Source organism: Heterodontus francisci, chromosome 31 (assembly GCF_036365525.1).
Source record: "Heterodontus francisci isolate sHetFra1 chromosome 31, sHetFra1.hap1, whole genome shotgun sequence".
Taxonomy (NCBI): domain Eukaryota; kingdom Metazoa; phylum Chordata; class Chondrichthyes; order Heterodontiformes; family Heterodontidae; genus Heterodontus; species Heterodontus francisci.
In genome coordinates, this window is record NC_090401.1 from 53,945,521 (window position 1) to 53,970,395 (window position 24,875).

The 24,875-nt window shown below is 41.1% G+C and overlaps 2 protein-coding genes across 9 annotated transcripts in view; one reads left to right on the top strand and one right to left on the bottom strand.

Annotated features, from left to right (window-relative positions):
* Positions 1-2,459: 2,459 nt before the first annotated feature.
* Positions 2,460-24,637, bottom strand: mtfr1l (mitochondrial fission regulator 1-like). 8 transcript variants are annotated; one of them, XM_068011631.1, is made up of 8 exons: positions 24,574-24,637; positions 19,747-19,903; positions 17,588-17,692; positions 12,891-13,015; positions 9,432-9,658; positions 7,382-7,712; positions 3,689-3,845; positions 2,460-2,733 (listed from the first exon to the last, which is right to left on the bottom strand). In XM_068011631.1, the coding sequence occupies exons 2-7, from the start codon at positions 19,759-19,761 to the stop codon at positions 3,731-3,733; spliced, it is 918 nt and encodes a 305-aa protein (XP_067867732.1). In that variant the 5' UTR covers positions 19,762-19,903; positions 24,574-24,637; the 3' UTR covers positions 2,460-2,733; positions 3,689-3,730. The 8 variants fall into 8 exon arrangements, with proteins under 8 accessions (XP_067867732.1, XP_067867731.1, XP_067867733.1 ...); XM_068011630.1 differs by having other exon boundaries at positions 19,747-19,900; positions 24,507-24,635; XM_068011632.1 differs by having other exon boundaries at positions 3,707-3,845; positions 24,507-24,635.
* A 75-nt stretch (positions 24,638-24,712) lies between these two features.
* si:ch211-15d5.11 (nuclear receptor coactivator 7) overlaps positions 24,713-24,875 on the top strand; it is a 134,775-nt gene continuing 134,612 nt past the window's right edge. The window contains exon 1 of the mRNA XM_068011638.1: positions 24,713-24,767. The gene's annotated coding sequence lies outside the window, so the exon portion shown is untranslated. The remainder of the gene's footprint in view (positions 24,768-24,875) is intronic.

The window sequence follows — 24,875 nt, forward strand, 5'->3', positions numbered from 1 at the left end:
ATAAAAGTAGAATAGAAGGAGGCAACTATGTAATGTTCATTTTTTTGTGCTCATCAAGGGTAGTGATGGCAGTGCTGGAGAAGGACCTCTTTCCCACTTTTTGTTTTTAAGCGAGTACTAGCAATGCTGAAGTACACTGCAAGGCTAATCCCAGTGTGACTTTTCCAGTTCCCACGCCAGACTCCTTGTGTTAAATTAGTGCTACATTGTGGGTAGAATTCCATGGAGGATTTGTGTCCGATGGTCCAAGTGTGACTCATTTCACATAGGATTTTGAGCCAGCAGAGCACTGAGACCTACACCTCAACATTTGAACTCGAGTTTCAATTGAAAAGACAGCATTGCGACTCACTACACCAATCATCATAATTTCTACCGTTCAAAGTTTCGCTCTCATAATAATAATAGTGACAGATGCCAAGGGTGCAAATATTTTCAGCAATTCAGAACAAACAAACCTTTATATAATCATTAGATAATGGAATACTAGTGGAGCAGCTGAGGGAGAAATCTTTTAAGGAAAAAGTGGGTAAACACGAAGTAAAGAAAGGTGCAAAGCCATGGGAATAAAACAAAGCACAGCAGAGGGATTAATTTTGGATAAAGAGCTAGCACAGACACAATGGGCCAAATGATATCCTTTGGCACTGTAAACATCTATGGGCTCAAGTTGTTAGAACTATCCACAAAAGATGTCACTTTGTCATATGTCAAGGTTTTGAAATTGGGACTGTGAATCAGGGGGAATACCCAAAGTTCTGAAAACCTAGGCAACCTGGGAATGCCTGCGGATTACATGACAATGGGAACAGACAATTCTTAAGTGCTGATTTAGGCCCGAGCAAGATTGGTTCTTTGTCTTTTCTCCTCTTCTGCTTGTTCTTAAATATCACCCAGTGACAAAATTCCTCCTAACTGCAGGAGGAACAGCTGACAGTTTAATCACCTGTTAGAAAGTTGCACTGTTGAAGAGCTCCATCTAACAATCTAGTGAGCAACAGATACCCTTCCAATTACATTTTTAAAATGGGAGTTGGTTATGGGACATTAATTGGGGACTTTGATTACAGAGATTCAAACTACTCAGTAATAAGCTAATGGACCAATTTCAGAAGGAATGCTTTCTGATAACTCAAATCTAAAGTATCCAATACATTAAGGGGGGGGGGGGAAAGAGAGAAAGAGCGAGTGTAAGTAATGGGTTAAAAGATTATGTATCATATTTCAACAAAAACTAAGAGCTTATTTGGTTTTAGACTGCTGTGGCTCACCAAAAGCACCTAAAATGATAAAGGCATGCTTGCCCAGCCTTTCACAACACTAGCTGTGTTTTCTAGTCCAAAACAAATGCAGACATTAAATCATGTTTATTGTTTTTCTGTGCCAACCTCAATTGCAGTTCACATTTTAAATAAATAATGCACTTACTGTATTACTGGCCACTGCAACACTTTGTACTTTACTGTAACATACTAAGAGCTTCAGTTTAAGTTTGTAGACTGTCAAACACATAACCTTATGTAAACTCTACCAAAACTGTAACTACTACATTACCTTTAGCATCTTCAGATCTGTCTTCACCCTCATACAGGCATCCATTAGAAATCATCACAAAACCTTGACAATGTAACAAATGGAATCTATAGTTCCAGACCAGCTACAGTAAAAAATATATCAAGAACAAGCGGCACAAGGAATTTAGTAGGTCCATAAAAAATCTTCAATAAAGATAAAAATTGGAAATAGTTCACAAAATGTGGATAGCACACGGTCTATCAGCATTGAATTTTTCAGATTTCTAATCTAGCTGAATAATGGTTATTTGTGTAACATACGAGATCGATCTCATCCCTTCATGATTGACATCCAGTTAAGGGACATTTTAAAACTTCTAAACTGACTGGATCAGTCTTGGTCTTTTGAGAATATCAATTTTGGTGGGGGGGGGGGGGGAATGAACAATTAATAAAAGAAAATATTACTTTACTGCTTTTCGATGAAAAAAAGAAAATTGTACAAAACGTTTCAAGCATTCAGCTCAAGCCTGCGCTGCTGCATTCCAATCACAACATGGATGCTAATTTGTGATTGAGACAATTTACCTAATTTTAGTGGGGAGCGGGTGCAGTTTGGAGAGAGAAAGACATTAAAAACGGAAAAGGATCACAGGAGCGGTTTTGCCCATTTGGATGCAAAACCAACAGTGATGAAGAGACACCCCATCGCCATTGTTTCTAAATATTACATAAAGGAAACAACTGAACCCTTCATTAATGTATGTGTGGCCTACTTCGGGACACACAAATGTCAATGCAGAGAATTTCATAATGAACTGGCAAAAAAAAGTACTTTGCACTAATTATTCATTAATCAAACGCAAGTCCCCAATTTCTCTCTCTCTCTTTAACCTTCCCCCCACACCAACTCATTACTTGTAACAGAACAAAACAAACAGAATCTGAGTTAAGGAAGGCTTCACTCCACATTAAATTTTTTTATTCAAGGCACAAATACAAACTTGCCTCATTTATAAATTTGTATCCACAACCTGTAATATTGCAGTGCAAAGTGTGCAGAAATGTCCTGATCAACACATCATGTTTGTTATTGTTCCGAGTTCTCTGCGTATTAGCAGAAGTAGAAGGGTCCACAGAGTGTACTGTACTGGTTGGGAATACAGCAGTCCCTTCCAAGTAACTGCAGTTTCCCACCAGCTCAATCCTGGTTTTAAATCTAGTGGTAAGACAAAATAAAAAACAGATCAATACAGATTTAAAAGGAAGATACAAACCAATGTAAACCTGTCAAATGAAGAAAATAAACACACATTGTGTTTGATTATATTTGTTCAATAAACTGGGGTACGTAACATCCATGCTGGATAATTACATTTTTCCACTGTTTCCTGAAAGTCAGCATCATGATTCCCTGTTAGGAAGTGAGCATGGAGTCGGGGGAAAGAAAAAGCGCAAGAGTGTGTGTGTGCGTGTATATATACTTAAAAAGACAAAATGCCCACCGGAAAACATCAAGGTCTCCATTTTTTCATTATTTCAAAGTGAAAAAACTGCCATTAGTCAGACCCCATCAATTGCTGCCCCTGTGATGGGAGATCATAACTTATAACATTAATTTGAATTTGTCCTCACAATGCATGTCCTTCACAGCTCTTTCCCCCCAGTGGCACTAATCATCTTCATTCACATGCATGTGACCATTTTTATTTTAAACTACTGGTCAGATAACAGAAGGCATGACTGCAGATGCCCATTTGCCCCTCAGGCTAAAATACTGCAGTGACTTGGGAGAAAACTTCAGCCGACAGTCTGACTAAGAACTAGTGACCTAATTACTGCAGCCAGATTTGACGAACAGGAGTTTAAAATTTTACTGACATGACAGGTTATTCATATTCAGCAATCTAGCACAATTTCACCTTCGAGTACTGCTACTGTGGGTGGTCAGAAGGGTGGGGATAAAGGAAAAAAAGTGAGGATAAGATGAGAGCAAGGAAGAACAATAATTTTAATCCATTATATGAAAATTAAGATTTTTTCTTTTACACGTAAACTCATACGCACCCCTTAATTTTGGAAAATGTTGATGGAAGTATTATTCAAGTAATGGAACCTGTAGCAAAACAATGGCCCAAAATCTCAGATACAGTTTATAAGCAAGAAAGACATACTTGCGGAGGGGTTATTACTTGATGCTTGAAGATCTTGTTTGATCAGTCTTCCTTCTTGAAAATACTGCTGTCCTGAACAGTAAACTTGCGCTTCAATGCTTCCGATATAAGCACTGAAGGGTCATTCTCTCTCAAAAGCTGAGAACCTCTCCTGGACCTACAGTAATTATAGTTTCAGTAATTAAAACTTGCCCTATGCATCAAGTTTAAAGTTTCTCTTGTAGAGCAATGTACTGCCTGGTTAATATTGAAAGTGTCACCTGGAATGCGTGGCAAGTCGAACACAAATTGATGAGTACATTACCAACTGCAAGAGACTAACTGCTGATCTGTTCAATATGCACCTGTCTTATTTTATAAGTTGTGGTATTAGGATATTTATTAAGATGGTGGACTTTATTGTTTGCTGCTGAGGTCTGCTGCCAACGTCTAAGTTCAGCGCTACCCACTGGAGACCCTGCTACAGAACTGAGTAAAGCTTCTCATGTCCTATGAAGTGCCAGTGATACAGAAATATTTTTGCTATTGAGTAAATGAAAGACAGCACACGTACCGGACATAAACAATGCTCTGTATCATGAACTAAAATGTTTGCCAAGTGATGCATTCCATTAGACAGAGATAGCCATCATACGCAGAATATTATGGGTGCATGGAAGGCAAGGCCAAGGATATATACATATAATATAGACTCCAATTTTAAAATAGATATGCTGGAGTTCCCTTTGGTTTACATTTTGGAAATTGGGCAAGCTACAGAAGTTAATAAATATGGTCTGTGAAAGGAACAGGATTGATGAAGCAAATGATCTCCCTTTGTTATTGTTCCTTTTAGATAGGCACCCTCATAAGAACACATGAAGTGTTTTGATTGAGTAAATAAGGAGAAACTGGCTCCACTGGAAGAAGGGTCTGTAACCATAAGACACAGGTTTAAAATAACTGACAAGAACTAGAGGCGAGATGAGGAGTATTTTCGTTTTAAATATAGCCAGTATGATGATCTGGAATGCACTGCTTTAAAGGATGGGGAGGGTTGGGGGGGCGGTGCGGGGAAGCAGATTCAACAGTAGCTTTCAAAAGCAAATTGGATAAATACTTGAAGGGGAGAAGTTTACAAGGCAATGCAGGAAGAGCAAGGGAAGTTCTTTCAAAGAACCAGCATAGGCATGATGAGTCAGATGGCCACCTTCTGTGCTGTAAAATTCTATATTAGAGCTTTTCTGATTTCCTGCATTTTCATTTTTCCCCTTTATTTAATCGTAATTTTTTTAAGCTTGGGTCAGCAAGGCAAAGTCTACACCTAGACTTCAGGAATTAAGGTCTAAATCAAAAGCACCTGAAAAGCAGCACTAATTATTTGTACTCCAAAACAGCATGTTGTACTGCAATTAACAGACCTGGGAGACATGAATCTGTGATCTTACAAAGACTGAAAACCTCTGTGGCTAAATAAGCAGCCTTTCACACTTCAACTTACCTCATCATGCATGTCACTGGACTCAACTTTCATTTACGTTTTAAAATGGCATCACAGCTCAAGCCTGATCAGCCCAAAATTTATCAAAATACACGCGAGGGCTACACCTATGCAATGGAACTGATATGGCAAGATTCCTGACTGAGGCCTGTCATGCAGTTACCAGATACTACAACGTCTAGACAATGAATCTTTTTTGCTGTAAGCTTCAACAAAAAATATGAATCACGTGCCGTTGCAGCTGGAGAGAAATACATCTTGTGCAAGTTTCCGGCACTGCAGGTAATCACCATCAAAACATTTGTAACAATGCTACAAAATAACAAAATTCTAACTAATAGTTTTTGGGGGGCGGGGGGGGGGGGGGGTGGCAGAACAGCGGGAAGAATCCTTTGATCACACAAGCAGAAAGCAAGGGTGCCCTACAGCATGTCACATAATCATGTAAATTCCAGTGTTTAACGATTAGAGATATGAATCTCAGAGAGCACGAACACAAGTTTTGAAAAAAGTTGCAATCTCCTCCTCCCCAGCTTAAAAAAAAGTTACCAAGTCCCAGGTCCAAATACAATAATGGTACTTAGCACATGAGCTCCTTCTTTGATTTATAGCATTTGTGATTTAACCTGGCCAGCAAAGAACATCCCATTCAAAATAATAATTTTAGACAACTTCCCTCTGCCTTTTATTTCTCTTGCCCTGCAACTTCCCCCTCCAAGATTCAGAGACACCTAGGTCAAACATAGCACCTAAGTGCCACCCTGACTGAATGAGATCAGTTAGCGCAGCGTGGACCAGGGGCTGGATTTTTAAATCCATTTGGGATCGGGATTGGAGGTGGGCAGGTGCACCATTTGGCGCTACCGACCTCTGAGCCGGTTCCCTACCACGATGCTAAACCCAAGCAATTATGAATGAGGGCAACTGGGGATGGGATCAGCTGCCCACTGCTTCTCAGTGGGCAGCTAATTGAGGCCAATTATTGACAATTACAAGGCCTATTAAGGGCCCCACCCCCAGTCCACAGCTGCAGCCACTGGCCACTCCCTGAATGAGTTGACCGTTCAGGATCATGGTCAGGCATCTGTGGCTTTAAAAAAAAAACTTACTTGGCCATCTCCCTCTCTCTCCATCTTCACATTGGCAGCTCCCACCACAGCCAGTGGGGCTGCTGATCACTGAGTGCTGGAGGACCTCCTATTGGCCCTCCAGCATCAGGAACCTACCTGCTGTCCCTAATTGGACGGCGAACCCACTCCTTGGACTTTACTTGGCTGAGGATTTGAAAACCCCAGTGGGCTTAAAACCAGCCTTGCAGGTTTGGGACCCGGAACCATCCCTCATTTCCGGTTCCTGACTCCAATTAAAAATCAAAGTGATTCTTGACAACGCAGCCGGCCGCTGACGTCATCATACTGCGCCAAGCTACGCACATGCGCAAACGGGCTGCTGCTCTGTGCGCATGCGCGGCATTCCACTGCCAGGACTGTTTGGCGCATTCGCAGATGATGTCATCGCATAACGTGGGGAAACGGGGGAGAGTGCGGGGAGAGGGGTGGGGGGAGGAGCGGGTAGAGAGCAGGGGAGAAGCGAGGAGAGAAGCGGGGGAAGCAGGGTGGGAGGGGCAGGGCGAGAGCAGCCGAAGACCTTGGTAGCGGCAGGGGCAGGTGTGCTCTCCTCCTCCCCACCCACCCCCCCACCCCATTCTCTCTGCTTCCTGCCCACCCACCGTTTCTGGCCACTCGCTCCTCGATTCCCCTCCCCTTGCCTGCTTTCTCCAGCCATTGTGTGCTGCCATGGGTTTACGTTGACTTTCTGTGATTATTTGAGCAGCATAATCTTTAGTCCTGGCAGCTGCCTGTACGTCGCAGACTGTGACGTTTTAGTGGAACAGGCTGCATTTGCACATGTACCAGTACAGCGTCAGCTAGTGGTTGCGTTGTCAGCAAACGCAGCCATTAAAAATACAGCCCCAGGAATTCAAACCAGATATTTCTGGTATGTAGAGCTTACTATTACACTGGCCAGTGCCTTTTGATTAAATTTTCACAACTTTGCCACTAGGTTGACCTTTGTGTGAAGAGAAGTTCCTCTACCTGATCAGCCTGAAGTGGTAGTCTTTATGAATATTTCGATACTTCATGTTATCACAGTTAAAAGGTATTCACAGCATTCATAAGTTATCTACTGAAGTATGTTTATTTCCAACTCACCCTTGTAATGAGTTCAATTTGACCCGTTTCATGTCTTTCAGAATATCCATCATGTCCGCAAAGCTTGTGGACTTTGAAAGACAGGAGGTCTCGTCATCATCGTCATTGATAGTTAACTCTTGATCTTTACTTTCAAAACCAAAGTCAAAGTTTGCTGAAGGAGCAAAGGAAAAAGATGCGAGACTTAAAGGTTCATGTTCATCTGTCTCGGGAATATCGTCATTTATGGTAAATGATGCTAAAGGAGGATATGCTGATTCAAAATCTGGTAAAGAGCAGGCAATGCTCGATGTATCAGGAGAACAAAGTTCTGGCGTAAGAGGAGCAGATGCTGAAAGACAAAAGGATACACATTAAAGATTAACTTTTCATCTGGTACAGGTTAGACTATCTGTATATCAAACGGGGAGTGTTTAAGATGCTAATGGTATAGCGTCTGTAGATAATGCTAAATCCTGAATTCTCTCCCCAAGCCTTTCACTCCCCACCATAAAGTCTCAACACTTATCTATTTGACCAGTTATGGGCACATCCCAGACTTACCCCTACACCTGCTTGGGTCTCATCCCAAATTTGGGTTGTACTCCTACAGTAAAAGTGCTACCTTAATATGTGTTAAAACCAAGGCAGGAGTAATTCAATCTCACTACTCCACAGGTCATAGCCTATCAAATAAAGTTTCCCACTGACCGAAGACTAGCCACCGTAAACACCGTATTTTCCCCCAGAATAAAGCACACCAGGTTTCATTAAACAACATGAACTATTTATTAGAAAAGAAATAATAGGTCTTAACTACTAACAAGATAAATCTATACATGAAAAAAACCCTTATTTCCTTAACCCTCATGCACACACATACATTCAAAAAGCAACGGCTAACTGGTTTCAAAAGAGGTTTTTAGATTATAACTCTTTCTTAGGAATAAAAGGAATAATAAAACAATAATTGAGGTTCACGTTCTGATAGAATGTTTTCAGTATGGTGAGGTGTCCCAGAGTCGAATAGTCAGATGCCACTCAAAACTCTCTCCAGGCGAGGTTGCTGAACAGTTTGTGATGGGTAGGTGTTTATAGCAATTTAACTGCAGCAGGCGTTACACAGGTCTTCCATCAGGAGTGGAGCAACAGGTCTGCTTCAGTTTTGAAGCAGCAGTCTAGCAGTAGAAGAATTCTTCAGATTTCAGGATTTTCTTAGAACACAGGAGGCAGCAGGAATCTCACTGGATGCAGAAATTCATCAGAGACTGGAGGCAACAGGAATCTGTTACCTTTCAAATGAAGAATTCCTTTTCAAGAGATGCAAGTCTCCTTTACAGAGAGAAGGGTAACACCTTTCTGGGTCTTATCTTTCTGACTCCAGGCAGGTCAAGCAAAGATTTCAAATGCCTGCTCTTTGTCCAATTCACAGACTTTTAAAGGGTCCAAAGTGAAAAAAGCATCTTCCTGCACATTGTCAAATATCCAGACACAGTGTCTCCCCCTTGTCGCTCAAGCTGCTCTGAAGAAAGCTGCCCTGTGATTTCCTTGAAACTGCTGACCTTCCTGTCCTTTTAACAGTTTAACTTCCTTTCAAAACACACATAAAATTCAACTTTGGCCTGAACTTCCTTTCAAAACATTGCTGGAATTCCAAACATTTTTGCAGGTCCTTCACTGAGCAAAATCCTTCTTAAATTTCTTTTTGAAACACAGAGGTCCAAGATTTTAGTACAAATTTAACACTTTTTGTGACAATATGTTATTGTAAAGAGGGTGTGGTGTGTCTGTAAAGTCATACACCAATCAGGACAGCAGTTATACAGTGGGCAGGGGTAAGAGGAGTAGTAGTAAAAGAAAAGAGAAACCGACAAATCTATGTATCTCAATAAGTTTATCTATGGGCTGTTCGTGAGAAGGAATGATGGGAGACAGGCACCAGATTTTCATTTAAAAATTGAGCAGATAATAATCAATATTGCAATTTTTTTTTTTACTTCCTCTGAAATTAGGGTAAAGCTCCTTTTCTAAAAAAAAGTTACTTAGAGTGGTAACATTTTCAAAAACTCACCAATATCCATTTTGGTCTCTGGCACAGCAACTATTTTCGCAATCTGTTCTCGCAAACGGCTAAGTTCATCTTGAAGTGCAACTGTGTGGTTCAGAGCAGCTAAACCTGGCTTCTTCAGGCTTTCATGTTTCCTCCCTTCCCTTCTGAAGTTGGGTACTGATGAATTTCTATGCATTATAAGTAGTGGGGTAGGGTGCCAATCGTCCCTATAGGGTCTGGCATCAGCTCTACGAATAAAAACAAAATTCACGAACAGATGATGATAGAAGCAGGTAGATATAAAATATATCAGAGAGGTAACACTTTACAAAAGTGGTCTTAAGATCAAAAAGAAAAATTGACAGAGACCCATCTTTTGCATCACACTTTAGCATTCAGGCTTAAATACTACCTGTCCTAAATGTTCCTGGCTGGTTTATCACGTAGTTAAAATTGTGATTTGAATGTCTGCACTATTTGTTTGGGAAAAAACTGTGTTGGTTCCAGCCATAGGAACACAGATTATGTTTAACAGACTGTCTCCTGACAACTACAGCATGTGCAGAGCAATCACCCATGTCATCAGTGCATCTGAACATGTACCAGCTTGCCAGTATGGGTCCGTGCCTGTGCACGGCAACATCACCACATAATGACGTCAGACGCGATGATGTCTGAATGTTACCTCACCCTTCAAAGGCCGGGATCACTGCCTCCATCCACCCCCGCCCCACCCACAACAGTACCCCTCTCCACCCCGCGACCGCCGCCTAAATTGCTGCTTCTCTTGACCATTCCCTCCCGCGATCGCCACTTGTCTTCCCCGCTACCTCCCGCCGTTCTCTCTCGTTCCAGCCTGCTCGCTGCTCCATCCCACCACTTCCACCTGCTTGCCGCTCCATTTCACCCACTCGCTTCTCCCTGGCAGTGAGGCAGGGAGCGAGCGGTGGGAAGGAATGGCGAGCAGATGGGAGCAGGAGAGAATGGGAGGATGGAGCAGGGAAGAGGAGCAGCAATCGCGGGAGGGAGTGGGAAACTGAATGCGGTTATTGAGGCAATGATTGCAGGAGGGAGCAGGAAAGAGAAGCGGCGATGGCGGAAGGCAGCGGGGTACTATTTGCGGGGACGGTGTGGAGGTGGCAATCACAGCCATTGAGGGGGTTTGGATTCAATTTGTTTTTTGGTGTCAAATTGTATTACTGGCAACAGCCCGAGATGTCGCAGACAGTGACATTTCAGGTGATGAGGCTGCATTTGTGCATGTGCCATTACTGCACCACCTAGCGGTTGCACTGTCAGCAAACACAGCCTTAATTTAAATATGGAAATGTCAAGTCTGTTAAAAGTCAAAGAATAGATAACTAAGTTACAACGTTTAGCACAAATTACCAGCAGGATATTTGATATGAACATATTATATAAAAGCCATGAACAAAGAGAGGCAATGTGAAACATTATTTTCAATACCCCACCCCCAAGGTCACCTGTTATTCTACCCACAAGCTAACACAAGGCAAACCAGAAAGAACGCATCACTGGGAAAACATCAAGTGTACCAACGGCACTGTGTAATCCTGTACTACACTAGGAACATAAGAAATAGGAGCAGGCCATTTGGCCCCTCAAGCCTGCCCCACCATTCAATATCATGGCTGATCTGCCCCAGACCTCAACTCCTCTTTCATGCCAGCTCTTCATAGCCCTCAACTCCCTGATATTTCAAAAATCTATCTATCTCCTCTTTAAATACTTTCAGTGATCTAGCCTCCACAACTCTCTGGGGTAGAGAATTCCAGACATTCACTACCCTCGGAGAAGAAATTCCTTCGCATCTCAGTTTTAAATGAGTATCCCCTTATTCTGTAACCATGTCCCCTGGTTCGAGATTCCCCCACTAGTGGAAATATCTTCTCAACATCTACCCTGTCAAGCACCCTCAGAATCTTGTACATTTCAATAAGATCACCTCTCATTCTTCTAAACGCTAATAAATAAAGGCCTAATCTGTTTAGCCGTTCTTGATAAGTCAGCCCCTTCATCCCAGGAATCAGCCTAGTGAATCTCTTTTGAACTACCTCCAATGCCAGTATATCCTTTCTTAAATATGGGGACCAACACTGTACACAGTACTCCAGGTGCGGTCTCACCAACACTTTGCACAGTTGTAATAAGACTTCCCTATTTTTAAACTCCAACCCCCAAGCAATAAAGGCCAAAATTCCATTTGCCTTCTTTAATTACTTGCTACACCTGCATGCTAACTCTGTGTTTCATGCACAAGAACACCCAGATCCCTCGTGCTGCACCTTTTTTGAAGTCTCTCTCCATTTCAATAATAGTCTGCCTTTTGATTCTTCCTACGAAACTGCATGACCTCACACTTTCCTACATTAAACTCCATCTCCAAGTTTTTGCCCACTCATTCAACCTATCTACATCCCCTTGCAGATTCCTTATATCCTCATCACAACATGCCCTCCCACCTATTTTTGTATCGTCAGCAAATTTGGATATATTGCACTCTGTCCCCTCCTTCAAGTCATTAATACAGATAGTAAATAATTGAGGCCCTAGGACTGATCCATGTGGCATTCCACTAGTTACAGCTTTCCAACCTGAAAAAGAGCCATTAATCCTGACTTTCTGTGAGTTAACCAATCCTCAATCCATACTAATACATTACCCCCAATACCGTGAGCTCCTAACATGTACAATAATCTTTTACGTAGCACCTTATTGAATGCCTTCTGGAAATCTAAATACACCACATCGACCAGTTCCCCTTTATCAACTCTGTTTGTTATATCCTCAAAGAACTCCAGCAAATTTGTCAAACATGATTTCCCTTTCACAAAACCATGTTGACTCTGTTTGATTGCGTTAAGCTTTTCTAAATGTCCTGCTATTTCTTCCTTAATAATGGACTCTATAGCATTTTCCCAACGACCGATGTTAGGCTGACTGGCCTATAGTTTCCTGCTTTTGGTCTCCCTCCCTTCTCATCAGCGCTTTTCCAATCCGCTGAGACCCTCCCGGAATCCAGTGAGTTCTGGAATATTTCAACCAATGCCTCCACTATTTCTGCAGCTACTTCCTTTAAACCCTTGGATGTAGGCCATCAGGTCCTGGCAACTTGTCTGCCTTTAGTCCCATTAGTTTGTCAAATACTTTGTCCCTCGTGATAGAGATTGTTACAAGATCTTTCCTCCCATTAGCTCCTTGCTTATCTGATATCTGTAGGATGATTATAGTGTCCTCCAACATGAAGGCTGATGCAAAATATTGGTTTAAATTATCAGCCATTTCCCTGTTCCCCGTTATCAATTCTCCAGTCACATCCTCCAAGAGTCCCACGCTCACTTTAGCAACTCTCTTTTTATATACTTGTAGAAGCTCTTGCTGTTTGTTTCTATATTTCTTGCCAATTTACTTTCATAATCAATTTTCTCCTAACTACATGTCAGCTACAACATAATTTACCTCATCCTGGTGAAAGCTTCTCCTTCATCTGCAGCTATCCATGCAATATCTGCCAAAGTTGGTACAGCTGGTCTATCTCCATGCATAGAATTTAAAGACTCAGCTGCAGTGAGCCCTGGAACAAGCTGTGCAGAAACAAAACAATTGCATTAATGGAAAGATAAACTTTTGGTCAGACCAAATGAGTCAAAGTAAATTTGTTTTTTTTTTAAAAAAAAGGCTTTTCAGTATCAATAGTTAACAGTTTTTTGACACCATTATTGCTTCACACAAATTATATACATATTTTATATACACACACACACATATATATATATCTTAAATATAAAATCTGCCTAAAAATTATTCATTAGAAACTGGAGTTAAGATATAACAAAAAGGGTTCAAATTGTAGCAGTCATCAGAACAGTCCAAAAGGATAAATCAAAAGCTATGAATTTCATTAGATCGATGGTATTTTTCACCTCTCCTTTCATATTGCAGCCACCACACTCTCACACAAGAATTACAGGCAGCAAGTTGCTGTGACATTCCATTATGGCATGTTCCTCAACTTAATGTTTACCTTATCCTAAATGCGAAGTCACTGCTGTAACCACACATCATCACGCCTAGAATGTGCTCACAGACAACTTAGACAAGCTCTACCTTTAGAAAAGATCCACCATTAGAAATTGGTTGCACACACAGCCTTTCCCATCCTAATCACTTTCTATGTGTATTCCCGAAATGTTATCATTTTCAAGTGACTTTTGCATATTCAGTGGCAGCCATGTACTTGAGATATCCAGTATTAAATACATTTTGTTTTATTCATATATTCTTCATAAGGACAGCATGAGAAAAGTTTCTGATTTCTTTGCAACACTACCATTACCACTCCATTACTGATATGAGGCACACATAGTAAGGCCAGGATTGAACACTATGCCATCACCAAGCACTTCAAGAAACACAATGAAACTTTCCAACAGGATATAAACCAGTTGAAGACTACAATGCAAATCACCTACAACAAATTGCAGGGCTCTGTCATTAGAAAGGTTAAATACTTGTTTGAATAGTAATATATTGAGCTTGAACTCAGAACCTGAATTATGCTCAACTTTGTACTGCGAGACTGAGGAACAACAATTGACTTTGTTAATTGTGAAAATTTCTGGGGTAGTCGATATTCTCAAATGCTCCGATATCATGGCAGGGACAAGTCCTTTCTTTGGCACAATTTTATATGAAAAGGAAAAAGTTAAGAAAATCAATCAGAATCAGAGAAACCAGATGCATAACTTACATCAAAAATCATATCTGCATTCATGGTCAGATCAATTTAATTTTGGTTAGTACAGTATTTGTAATCAATTTCCCTGCATGTCAATGTTTAAGTGACTCCAAACCAAATACTGCGAAGTGCACAGTAGTAGCATTTCTGCTGGTTAAATATGAAGTTATAGACTCCCTATATTGGGATACATTCCACTTACCCAAAGCTAGAGAATTTAGGCATAGACTGGCAAGCAACAAGGCTTGGAGCTTATCCCCACCCTCATCTGTGCACTGCAGTGCTGCTACAATTTTAATAGCTTAAACCTCACAACTTGCTAGATCATTATAGCCTTTTATCAACATACTTGTTGAAAGTCTGTTCTCATAAATTAGGTGTAAAGAGCAAGGCTTGTAGACAAGCACCTGGAGAAATTGTTTTGGGAACAAGTGAATCACAGGAGCAAAATCATTTTAAATCTCCTCCCCTCCCCCCCCCCCCAAAGAAATAAACAACCTGTTAATTAATAACTTTTAAGCAGAAGCTGCCGGACAAAAGTTACAGAATTTACTCTATTATTTTCATTAAAATTCTCAAGAAAGTTTAAGTCAAGAAAACTTCAAGGTCTAGAAATTTGTCTAAACATTGTCTTTATTTTGGACACAAAACAGTCTCTGAAGCCTCAAATAGGGTGGTCAGGAAATGCACATTTAATACGACCTAGAAGCATATCACCCACAATATTGGTCAAAGCCAAACAAAAATTTTTAAACTGGCTTGCAGTGTCTTTTCTATATGCAAAAAAGGGGCTTACTATTTGAGACCCCCAATGTGTGATCGGTTTGCTGTTGCTAAATCAGATTAAGTTTTTAAAAAGATACTCACCTGAATGTGGAGCTGAGAGGGCTGCTCCCAATCCAACATTAAAAGAACAGAGTGACTCCTGACAACGCAAAGCATGCACAGATTGTGGACGTCATCAGTGTGTGCGACCAGTTGCCAGCACGAATGCGCGCATTGACGTCACCACTCCACAATAGCCGCAATCGTCGCCTCCATTCCTCTTAACAGTACCCCCCCCCCCTCCCCGCCTCATTCGCTGCTTTCAATTTCCCACTCCCGGCTACTCGCCACTCCATCCTGCCTCACCGCTTCCCTCACTTGGCTGCTTGCCTCCCACACCCCCCCCATCCCTCTCCTGCTTCTCCAGGCAGTGAGGCAGGGATCGAGTGTCTGAGGGCTGACGAGGCAGCGCGGGAGAGAGAGTGGCCAAAGTGGTGAGGAGGTGTCAGGGAGCAAGCAGACATGCACAGGAGGGAGAAGCAGAGATGGCGGGACTGTTGGGAGTGGGATGCAGGCAACAATCACAACCATTGAGGGGGTTTAGGTTCAATTCAAATGTACATTCACAACTTCGGCTATGAAACACGTTCAAAAAACTATTTCTGTCTTCTACAAATGTGCAAATTAACTAGATTTCATATTTTTTCAAATACAGCCAATTGGCAAAGTGCATATTTACTACAAGACAATGATTTTCAGTGTGGCAAACACTTTGCAATACTGAAACTCACAGGGATTCTTACTGCAGAACTTCCATTTTAACTTCTAAAAGACAGTGCTAGCTACTCAAAGGAGAGTGGTTTTCAGAATTTTTAAAATTAGTATAGTACATGGCAACAAAAATTACACACAAGAAAATCAAAACTGTACTCATGGTATTCAATATACCCAGCTGCAGATATATGGATTATTGGATCACCTTGGGGTCTCGCAGGTGGTGCCAAAGGGTTCCCAGAACCCAGTTTGATAATCCATGTACCAAGTAAGAAACATTGTTCAAACTTATCCAATGAATGAAACTCCGTAACCTTGGCACAAGATTTCAGTACTTTGAGACCAATATGCAAACTAAGAATCATCTTCTTCTTTGGCCTCCTTGTCTCGAGACACAATGGGTAGGCGCCTGGAGGTGGTCAGTGGTTTGTGCAGCAGCGCCTGGCATGGCTATAAAGGTCAATTCTAGAGTGACAGACTCTTCCACAGGTGCTGCAGATAAAATTGGTTGTCGGGGCTGTTACACAGTTGGCTCTCTCCTTGCGCTTCTGTCTTTTTTCCTGCCAACCACTAAGTCTCTTCGACTCGCCACGCTTTAGCCCCGCCTTTATGGTTGCCCGCCAGTTCTGGCGATTGCTGGCAACTGACTCCCACGACTTGTGATCAATGTCACAGGACTTCATGTTGCGTTTGCAGACGTCTTTAAAGCGGAGCCATGGACGGCCAGTGGATCTGGTACCAGTGACGAGCTCGCTGTACAATGTGTCCTTGGGGATCCTGCCATCTTCCATGCGGCTCACATGGCCAAGCCATCTCAGGCGCCGCTGGCTTAGTAGTGTGTATATGCTGGGGATGTTGGCCGCCTCGAGGACTTCTGTGTTGGAGATACGGTCCTGCCACCTGATGCCAAGGATTTTCCGAAGGCAGCGAAGATGGAATGAATTGAGACGTTGCTCTTGGCTGGCATACGTTGTCCAGGCCTCGCTGCCGTAGAGCAAGGTACTGAGGACACAGGCTTGATACACTTGGACTTTTGTGTTCTGTGTCAGTGCGCCATTTTCCCACACTCTCTTGCCCAGTCTGTACATAGCAGAGGAAGCCTTTCCCATGCGCTTGTTTAATTCTGCATCGAGAGACAGGTTACTGGTGATAGTTGAGCCTAGGTAGGTGAACTCTTGAACCACTTCCAGAGTGTGGTCGCCGATATTGATAGATGGGGCATTCCTGACACCCTGTCCCATGATGTTCGTTTTCTTGAGGCTGATGGTTAGGCCAAATTCATTGCAGGCAGCCACAAATCTGTCGATGAGTCTCTGCAGACACTCTTCAGTGTGAGATATTAAAGAAGCATCGTCAGCAAAGAGGAGTTACCTGATGAGGACTTTCCGTACTTCGGTCTTCGTTTTTAGACGGGCAAGGTTGAACAACCTGATCTTGTGTGGAGGAAAATTCCTTCTTCTGAGAACTTGAATGCATGTGAGAGCAGCAGGGAGAAGAAGATCCCAAACAGTGTAGGTGCGAGAACACAGCCCTGTTTCACACTACTCAGGATTGGAAAGGGGTCTTATGAGGTGCCGCTATGCTGAATTGTGCCTTTCATATTGTCATGGAATGAGGTGATGATACTTGGTAGCTTTGGTGGGCATCCAATCTTTTCTAGTAGTCTGAAGAAACCACTTCTGCTGATGAGGTCAAAGGCTTTGGTGAGATCAATGAAAGCAACGTAGAGCAAAGTAAGAATAGCCTTCTCAAATCAAGTAGAAACTTATATGATGGGTTAAAATACACAAACTCTAATTATTGAACCAATGCAAAGTATACTACAGTACTAATGTTTTTCAAAATCACATATCTAGAAGTTCTAAATCGTGTCTATTACCTGAAAACAAACTCTAGGACACGGTTTCAAAGGGAGGTTTGACCCAATCATTCGAACAACGCTACGAGAAGATCCATAAGGTTTGTTTTGCCATATTGGAATCATCTGCAAGATAAAAATTGCCACAAAAAAGTGGAAAATCTTCCATAGCCACTTAAACAATACACAATTTTATACCAAAAGCCTAAATCCAGGTTCGTAAAACTTCAAAATGATAGCCACTCACATCTGGAAAGAGGCAGTAAGCACCTCAAACCTGAATCATAAATGAATTGACCATTTAAGCCTTCATGCCACAAGGTCTTCCTCACCAACAAAAGAATCTGGACACTGTCCAATTATGGCGAGACATATAAATACATCAAAAAAAATGGAAAGCAAAAAGCTTCATTAAAATTCAACCCATCTCCATTTTATTTAAAGCACATCTAGAAAGCCAAGAGTTAATAAAAGCAAATTTTTCTTCATTTATGTCACCAGTTTACGTTATGACAGCACTAAGTGTGTTAAATGCATGCATCTATGTTAAAAGTATGTCTGAACCATTAAAGTACAGAGCAGAATATACTGCTACCATAATGGTTCAGTAGGAAAGGACATTACCGAGTGAGGAAATGAGCCAGAGAGCAAGAATGTCCAGCACCCGATCCCTGGTGTGTGTTGAATTAGTTGCTTTCAGATGAGACAGCAAATGCCCAGTTTCTAATACACCCATTTTCAAACCTCTGCATTCATAGTGATGGATAACAGAACTGAACATTAAAGTGTTTGCATCTAACAACTTGTTTACTAATAGTACACACTTTTGAGCTCCATTTGTCAACCATGAGCTTTTACCTTAACGTCAGAAGGCCATCCCTATTGTTACTGTGCCAGTTTCCGATTTCCACAGTAGCCATCTTTAAATCCTCAGTCAGAATGCAAAATTAACATTAATTCCAGTTTTTGGTTTGAAGCAGATTTCCCAGAATTGTGTATGCAGAGATAGCAAGTGGAAACAACACAATAAAATGCTCTATAATACAAAATAACTCTACTAGTGTAAAGAAAAATGCTTAAGAGATTTGCTGCAAAATGATTTATGACGATAGAGTTTAAAAGAGTACACAGACCCACCATTTCCAGTGACAAGAATGGTGTCTAGAATACAAAGATTTAATTTATTCTATTTAAATTAGGACAGCTTTCCATAAGGAATTAATGTATCTTTGACAAAATTGCAAAATAATTACAGACTCCAGTGAAGTTGCCTGCTCTGAATTGTGGGAAGCTTTGTCATGTTTCTGGGAAAATGAAAATATTGCAAATCAAGCAAAAACAGGAAAATTTGGAAACACACAGCTGGTCTTTCAAGTGGAAAGAACAGTCACATTTTAGACTTGTATCATGTGTCAGAAATAAAAAAAAATAAGATCACAGGTATATTAATAGAATCAGAAAAAGGGAAATACAAAGAGAAACCATCATTGGAACGATCATTTGAACAATGCAACTGGCTTATTGTAGCATTCGATAATTATTCCACCAGTAATTCCTCTCTTTGCTCATCATCTTTGCTCCCCCTCTATTCTCCACCATTTTAATCATTCTATTAATAGGATTGTTCATCTTTTATTTTTCAGTTCTGAAGAATACATGCCCAAAACACTACCCTGTTTTCACCGTAGGTGCTGCATTTCAAGCTTTTCCTTTTTTACCACCTTTGTGTTGCGCTATCACATTCATTAAGAACCTGAAGTGTACCCAGGCGTTAAAAATTAGAACATGTCAAAATTTATCTATGTACATAAGAAAATCTTAATCCTATCCATCTTGGCTGAATTTCAACCCTGGCCCAAAATCGAGTAAAGAATTGGCAAAACCATTAAACCAATGAAGCAGACGCATTTCCAAAACTATTCAAGGAACATCGTTTTTGTTTGGAACCTACCATTTATAGTTTTAGACCATGTAGGTGAAATATTAGTATTCGTAAAAAGCAAGCAAGCAGCAAATAATGTCAGAGTTTGTTAATCCATCAATTTAGATGTGTGTTAGCTTCAAGAGGGGAAAGCCTCTGATAAACCGAGTGACCAATTTAGACCATTACTAGCTTCATCGTACAATGCCCAATGTTTAAACGACTTAAAATTTTTCGCCAAATAGTATACACTACTTACAGTATCCATCTCCATCTTAAATTGCACTGAAGAATTCCAAGCTGGTACAGTTCAATGAAATAAAAACACTGTGGCTCTGAAGCAGACAAACTAGGAAAGAATACTACTGGAACCAAATTCACCTATCCATTCGCGTCAGTGGATCAGCAAACTCCTTCTGGAAATTAAAGAGTTATTTTATAAGTTGCTTTATCAAGTTCTTTACATGTTATTCTTTTGTGAGAACATAACAGAAAGTCCAGAACGTTTCCGTGCCCATCAAACCTGTATCTTTGATACACCAAGTAAAAAAGTCTACCCTCACATCCTATTATCCAACCCATTTAGTTTCCTGAGGCTGCAAAGCAGCAAGTAGAAAATGCAACACAGCTGTATTTTAACTTATAATGTTATAGATTCAATGAGTGAAAGACATTTAACTGCATATAAAAGTTGCACCTTGGAATAATAGTGTCTGAATGCTAATACATTGGTCTGACATTCCCATCTCTGCTGTTTCTTCCAAGTTGTTAACCTGTTTAAACTAAAATGGACTAACACTACTTCACAGTATAATTTTAGGACCATGGTGAATAATCAGGGCAAAATAGCCTCTCAGTGGTCAAGGTAACATATCAACAGAAAAATCTGGAAATGTACTATTGCACCATATTGAACACCCATTGAACACAAAGCAGAAATTCACACAATTCATAGGTAAAAACAAAAATGAGTTCCTTAGAGTTATAGCAAAGGTAGCACCTACAAATCACATTTATTTTAAACAAATAACTTTGCAGTCTAGAGGTAAAAGCCAAGCCACATTACCAGAAGATTCTATATATCAATTGTTTTCACAGTACAGAATTCCAACTCAATTCTCCCAGCTTGATATTTTAAAATGCCAAATATTCTCAACCTTACTGGAAATGCTAATTTGTCAATCACTAAAGAATCACGCTGACTTCAATATTCTTAGCACTTAAAAAAGGGACCTGCACCTGAAGTGCTGTAACCTGCAAGGCTACGGACCAGGTGCTGGAAGGTGGGATTAGAATGGGCGGCTAATTTTTTCAGCTGGCACAGACACGATGGGCTGAATGGCCTCTTTTTATGCCGTAACTTTTCTATGGTTTAAAGTAAAAAAATTCCCAAGTAGTCTTAGACGTAAAACAAAAATGAAGGCTTTTTTTATAACTTCTCAAACAGTTCTTGACTGTGATTTCAAAATTAATGAAAATTAAATGTCGAACAGCAGTGCACTGCAACCACCCACCATTAGAGGCCTGCTTTAGGTCGGGAAAAGGAACCCGACCCAAACCTAACCGAACCACAGTGGGCCCGGGCCCGACCCGACACAAGTCCCTCTGATTTTGCCCCGAGCCCGACCCGACCCTGACCATCTGTTTACTTACCTTCCTGACATCGAAACTGCAAGAAGCTGCAGCGCATGCACGAGAAGTCATAGTGACTCACTACACAGACTCAGTTTCGTCCTGGACTCCCAGCTCAGGTAAGTTTTTTTATTTTTAATACACTTACCGTGTGTCCGGCCCGACCCGACCTGACTCGATCTGGACTCGGCCCGACCCGAGCCGAGCCCGAAAGCCGGCCCCGACCCGACCCCGACACATGTCGTCGGGTCTGGGTCGGGTAGCAGACTTCTACCCACCATGGCATCAGATACATGGTGATTTTTAAAAAAAAACTTAACAAAACTAGGTATCCTGCATTATGGGCATTAAACATCAAGCTTGAAGAAAGGATGAGGAAAATGACATAATGATTAACAGCTTGTAGATTAAGGGTTTTCTTAGCATTGAGGTCCAGGGAAAGAATTGTTTATGATAGTGCTATGAATCCTAAAATCAGAATGGGGACATGGAGGAAGAAGATCCTGTGAGATGACACATTGATTATAGCACTAATAAAATGGAGACAAGGTAGGTTGCAACACAGAGGTTAGTGGTTTTGGATGACGAGCTCTTTCCTCTATCATGTCTAGGTGTGCAAGAGGCACTAGAAGAGACTCCCAGACATGGGACTGCTATTCAAGCTTGGTACAGACTTGATGCTAGAGAGAGTTAAAGTTGTCAAGCTCAGACACAGTGCACAACATAAAACAGGAAAAGAAACTTCCTGGAAGTAACTTTAACAGTGAGGGAAATGTGGAAATCGATGAGGATCAGAAGATTATAGTGAGGCCAAGGACTAAGGACGGAGCCCCAAGAACAAGAAATAGAAGTAAACCATAAGCCTCTTGAGCCTAAACAAGAAATGCTGGAATCACTCAGCAGGTCTGGCAGCATCTGTGGAAAGAGAAGCAGAGTTAACGTTTCGGATCACTGACTCAAAACGTTAACTCTGCTTCTCTTTCCACAGATGCTGCCAGACCTGCTGAGTGATTCCAGCATTTCTTGTTTTTGTTTCAGATTTCCAGCATCCGCAGTATTTTGCTTTTATTTTAGCCTCTTGAGCCTGTTCCACCATTCAATATGATCTTGACTGATCTTCTGCCTCAACTTCACTTTCCCACTAGCTCACCATATCTTTTGATTCCCTGAGACCAAAAATCTATCTATCTCAGCCTTAAATATACTCAATGCTGGAGCATCCACAACCCTCTGGGGTAGAGAATGCCAAAGATTCACAACCCTTGGAGTGAAGAAGTTTCTCCTCATCTCACTCCTAAATGATCGGCCCCTTACCCCCGTGTTCTAGATTCCCCAGCCAAAGGAAACAACCTCTGAGTGTACCCTGGCAAGCCCCTTCAGAATCTTGTATGTTTCAATGAGATCACCTCTCATTCTTCTAAACTCCAGAGTTTAGGCCCAATTTACTCAGCCTCTCATCATAGGACAACCTTCTCGTCCTAGGAAGGAATCTAGCGAACCTTTACTGCACCGCCTCCGATGCAAGTATATCCTTTCTTAGTTATGGAGGCCAAAACTGCACACAGTATTCCAGGTGTGGTCTTACCAAAGCCCTGTACAATTGCAGCAAAACTTCCTTATTCTTGTACTCCAACCCCCTTGCAATAAAGGTCAACATGCCATTTGCCTTCCTAATTACTTGCTAATGTGTTCTTTGTACAAGTACACTCAAGTCTCTCTGAACATCGACATTTAGAATTTTTTTTTAAATTCTGCTTTTCTGTTCTTACTACCAAAGTGAATTACTTTACACTTCCCCACACTATAGTCCATCTGCCATCTTGTTGCCCACTCACTTAACCTGTCTACATTTCTTTGCAGCCTGTGTCTACCTCACAGCTTACATTTCCACCTAGCTCTGTATCAGCAAATTTAGATACATTACTCCAGATGCTGAAAATCTGAAATAAAAGCAAAGTGCTGGAAATACTCATTAGGTCAGGCAGCATCCATGGATGCTGCCTGACCTGCTGAGTACCTCCAGCACTTTCTGTTTTCATTTTAGATATATTACTCTCCATCTTGCCTTCTAAGTCATTAATATAGTTTTTAAATAGCTGAAGTCTGATCCTTGAGGCCCTCCACTATTTGCAGCCTGCCAACTTGAAGATGCCCCATTTATCCCTACTCTTTGCTGCCTGTCCATTAACCAATCCTCTATCCATACCAATATATACCCCCCCCCCCCCGCCAATTCCATGTGCCCTTATCTTACATATTAGCCAAGTACATCACATCAACTGGCTCCAGATCCCACAGTAACAAAGCTCAATAGTTTTCAAATTTAGGATATTTAATAATGGGGAGTGTAATGAAATTAAGAAAATATTTACACAGTAGATATGCAATTAAGTATGGGGGAAATGTACTTAAGCTTTTAAAAAGTTATATTTCAAAATGTCTGCAATCTATAAAATCAGTTTTCCAATACACAGCATAATTTTCACCATTTTTGAACAGTGTGACCTTGACAATATTAGATTCTACCATAACTTAGTTACAAAAACAAAGTGTTGTTCAGTAAAAATTGGATAATTTTATCTACCATCTATTTATTTCCCTTAATAAACAAGTTTGTGACAAGCCAATGTAGCATCTTTCAAATCTGCATAATGAAGCCCTCTGGAAGCTTTTTTTTTTAACCCAGTTCACCCAAAGTACCATCTAACCTCAAGTTACCACCAAAATTTTAATTTGACTAATATATAAAGTTTTCAGTATCAACAGTTAACATTAAAAAAAAACCATTGCCAATCTAAATCACTTTTTGTCTAGACAGAAGTAATCCACATTTCCAGCAGCCTAACATGAACATTGTCGTTTAGGCCGAGGTGTCCAACCCTGAGTCCCGGTTATCATGCCCTTACAACCAAGACAATCGTGTCCTATTTATAGTTATTAATCGTTGGTTTGACCTAGTTGGAATTTTGAGGGCCTGGAGCTTTGGGGAACCACGATTCCAGCATTGCTGCCTAACTAATGGATAAATCAGAAACACCAAGGTCAAATAGCAGCTTAAAATATTTGCGAATGAATGATAATATGGAGTTTAAACTTTTCGTGTGGTTCCAATGTATACACCTCAGACAAAAGGTTATACATCCCCTGAATGAGACGAATCAAATTTTACAGCACATCAGTTAAAACAAATCCTAATTGTCCAAATTCGGCCCTTTCACCAGTTTTTAAAAAGTTTTTACATATTAATAATTAACTAGAAATGAAAAGGTTAAACTCACTTTTGATTAACGTCGCAACAAAACATGCATTTGGTTATGACATTGGTCAAAAACTCGATGCAGAGCTACTCATTGCGTACAAATCCTCCTTGTAATGTTATAAATGTACCTTATAAACAAAGAAAGGGGGCCCTTTGTGTTAAATGCGCCAACACATTCGGATAAATAAAACTAACCCGTCCCCCTCACGGCTTCAGGCTCTGTCTGACAGGCCCTCTGCTGCGGGAAGGCCCGTTTCCATAGGCTTTCTAACAAGCTCGTCGCCCATTGGCCACGTCTTCGGCAACCCTGGGCAAGCAGCCAATCGCCTTTGCAGAAAGGGTGTGTGTGGGTTTGCGGCCTTGTCACTGCTGGAGCCTGCCCTAGCTGAGTAAGTAGCAGCTCCACCTACTGTAGAGCTTTAGTCTGCAACAAAACCATTGCACCAGCATTTATTATGTGTAATAAATGCTGATGAATGTTTTCAGGTATTTTTGGC

What these genes read in the sequence shown, in the direction of transcription:
- mtfr1l (XM_068011631.1), bottom strand. An exon ending in GAAGCTTTCACCAGGATGAG is followed by an intron (nt 9,659 to 12,890) that starts GTAAATTATGTT and finishes TTTTATTCGTAG; the next exon opens with AGCTGATGCCAGACCCTATA. An exon ending in AAATTGAACTCATTACAAGG is followed by an intron (nt 3,846 to 7,381) that starts GTGAGTTGGAAA and finishes TAATTACTGTAG; the next exon opens with GTCCAGGAGAGGTTCTCAGC.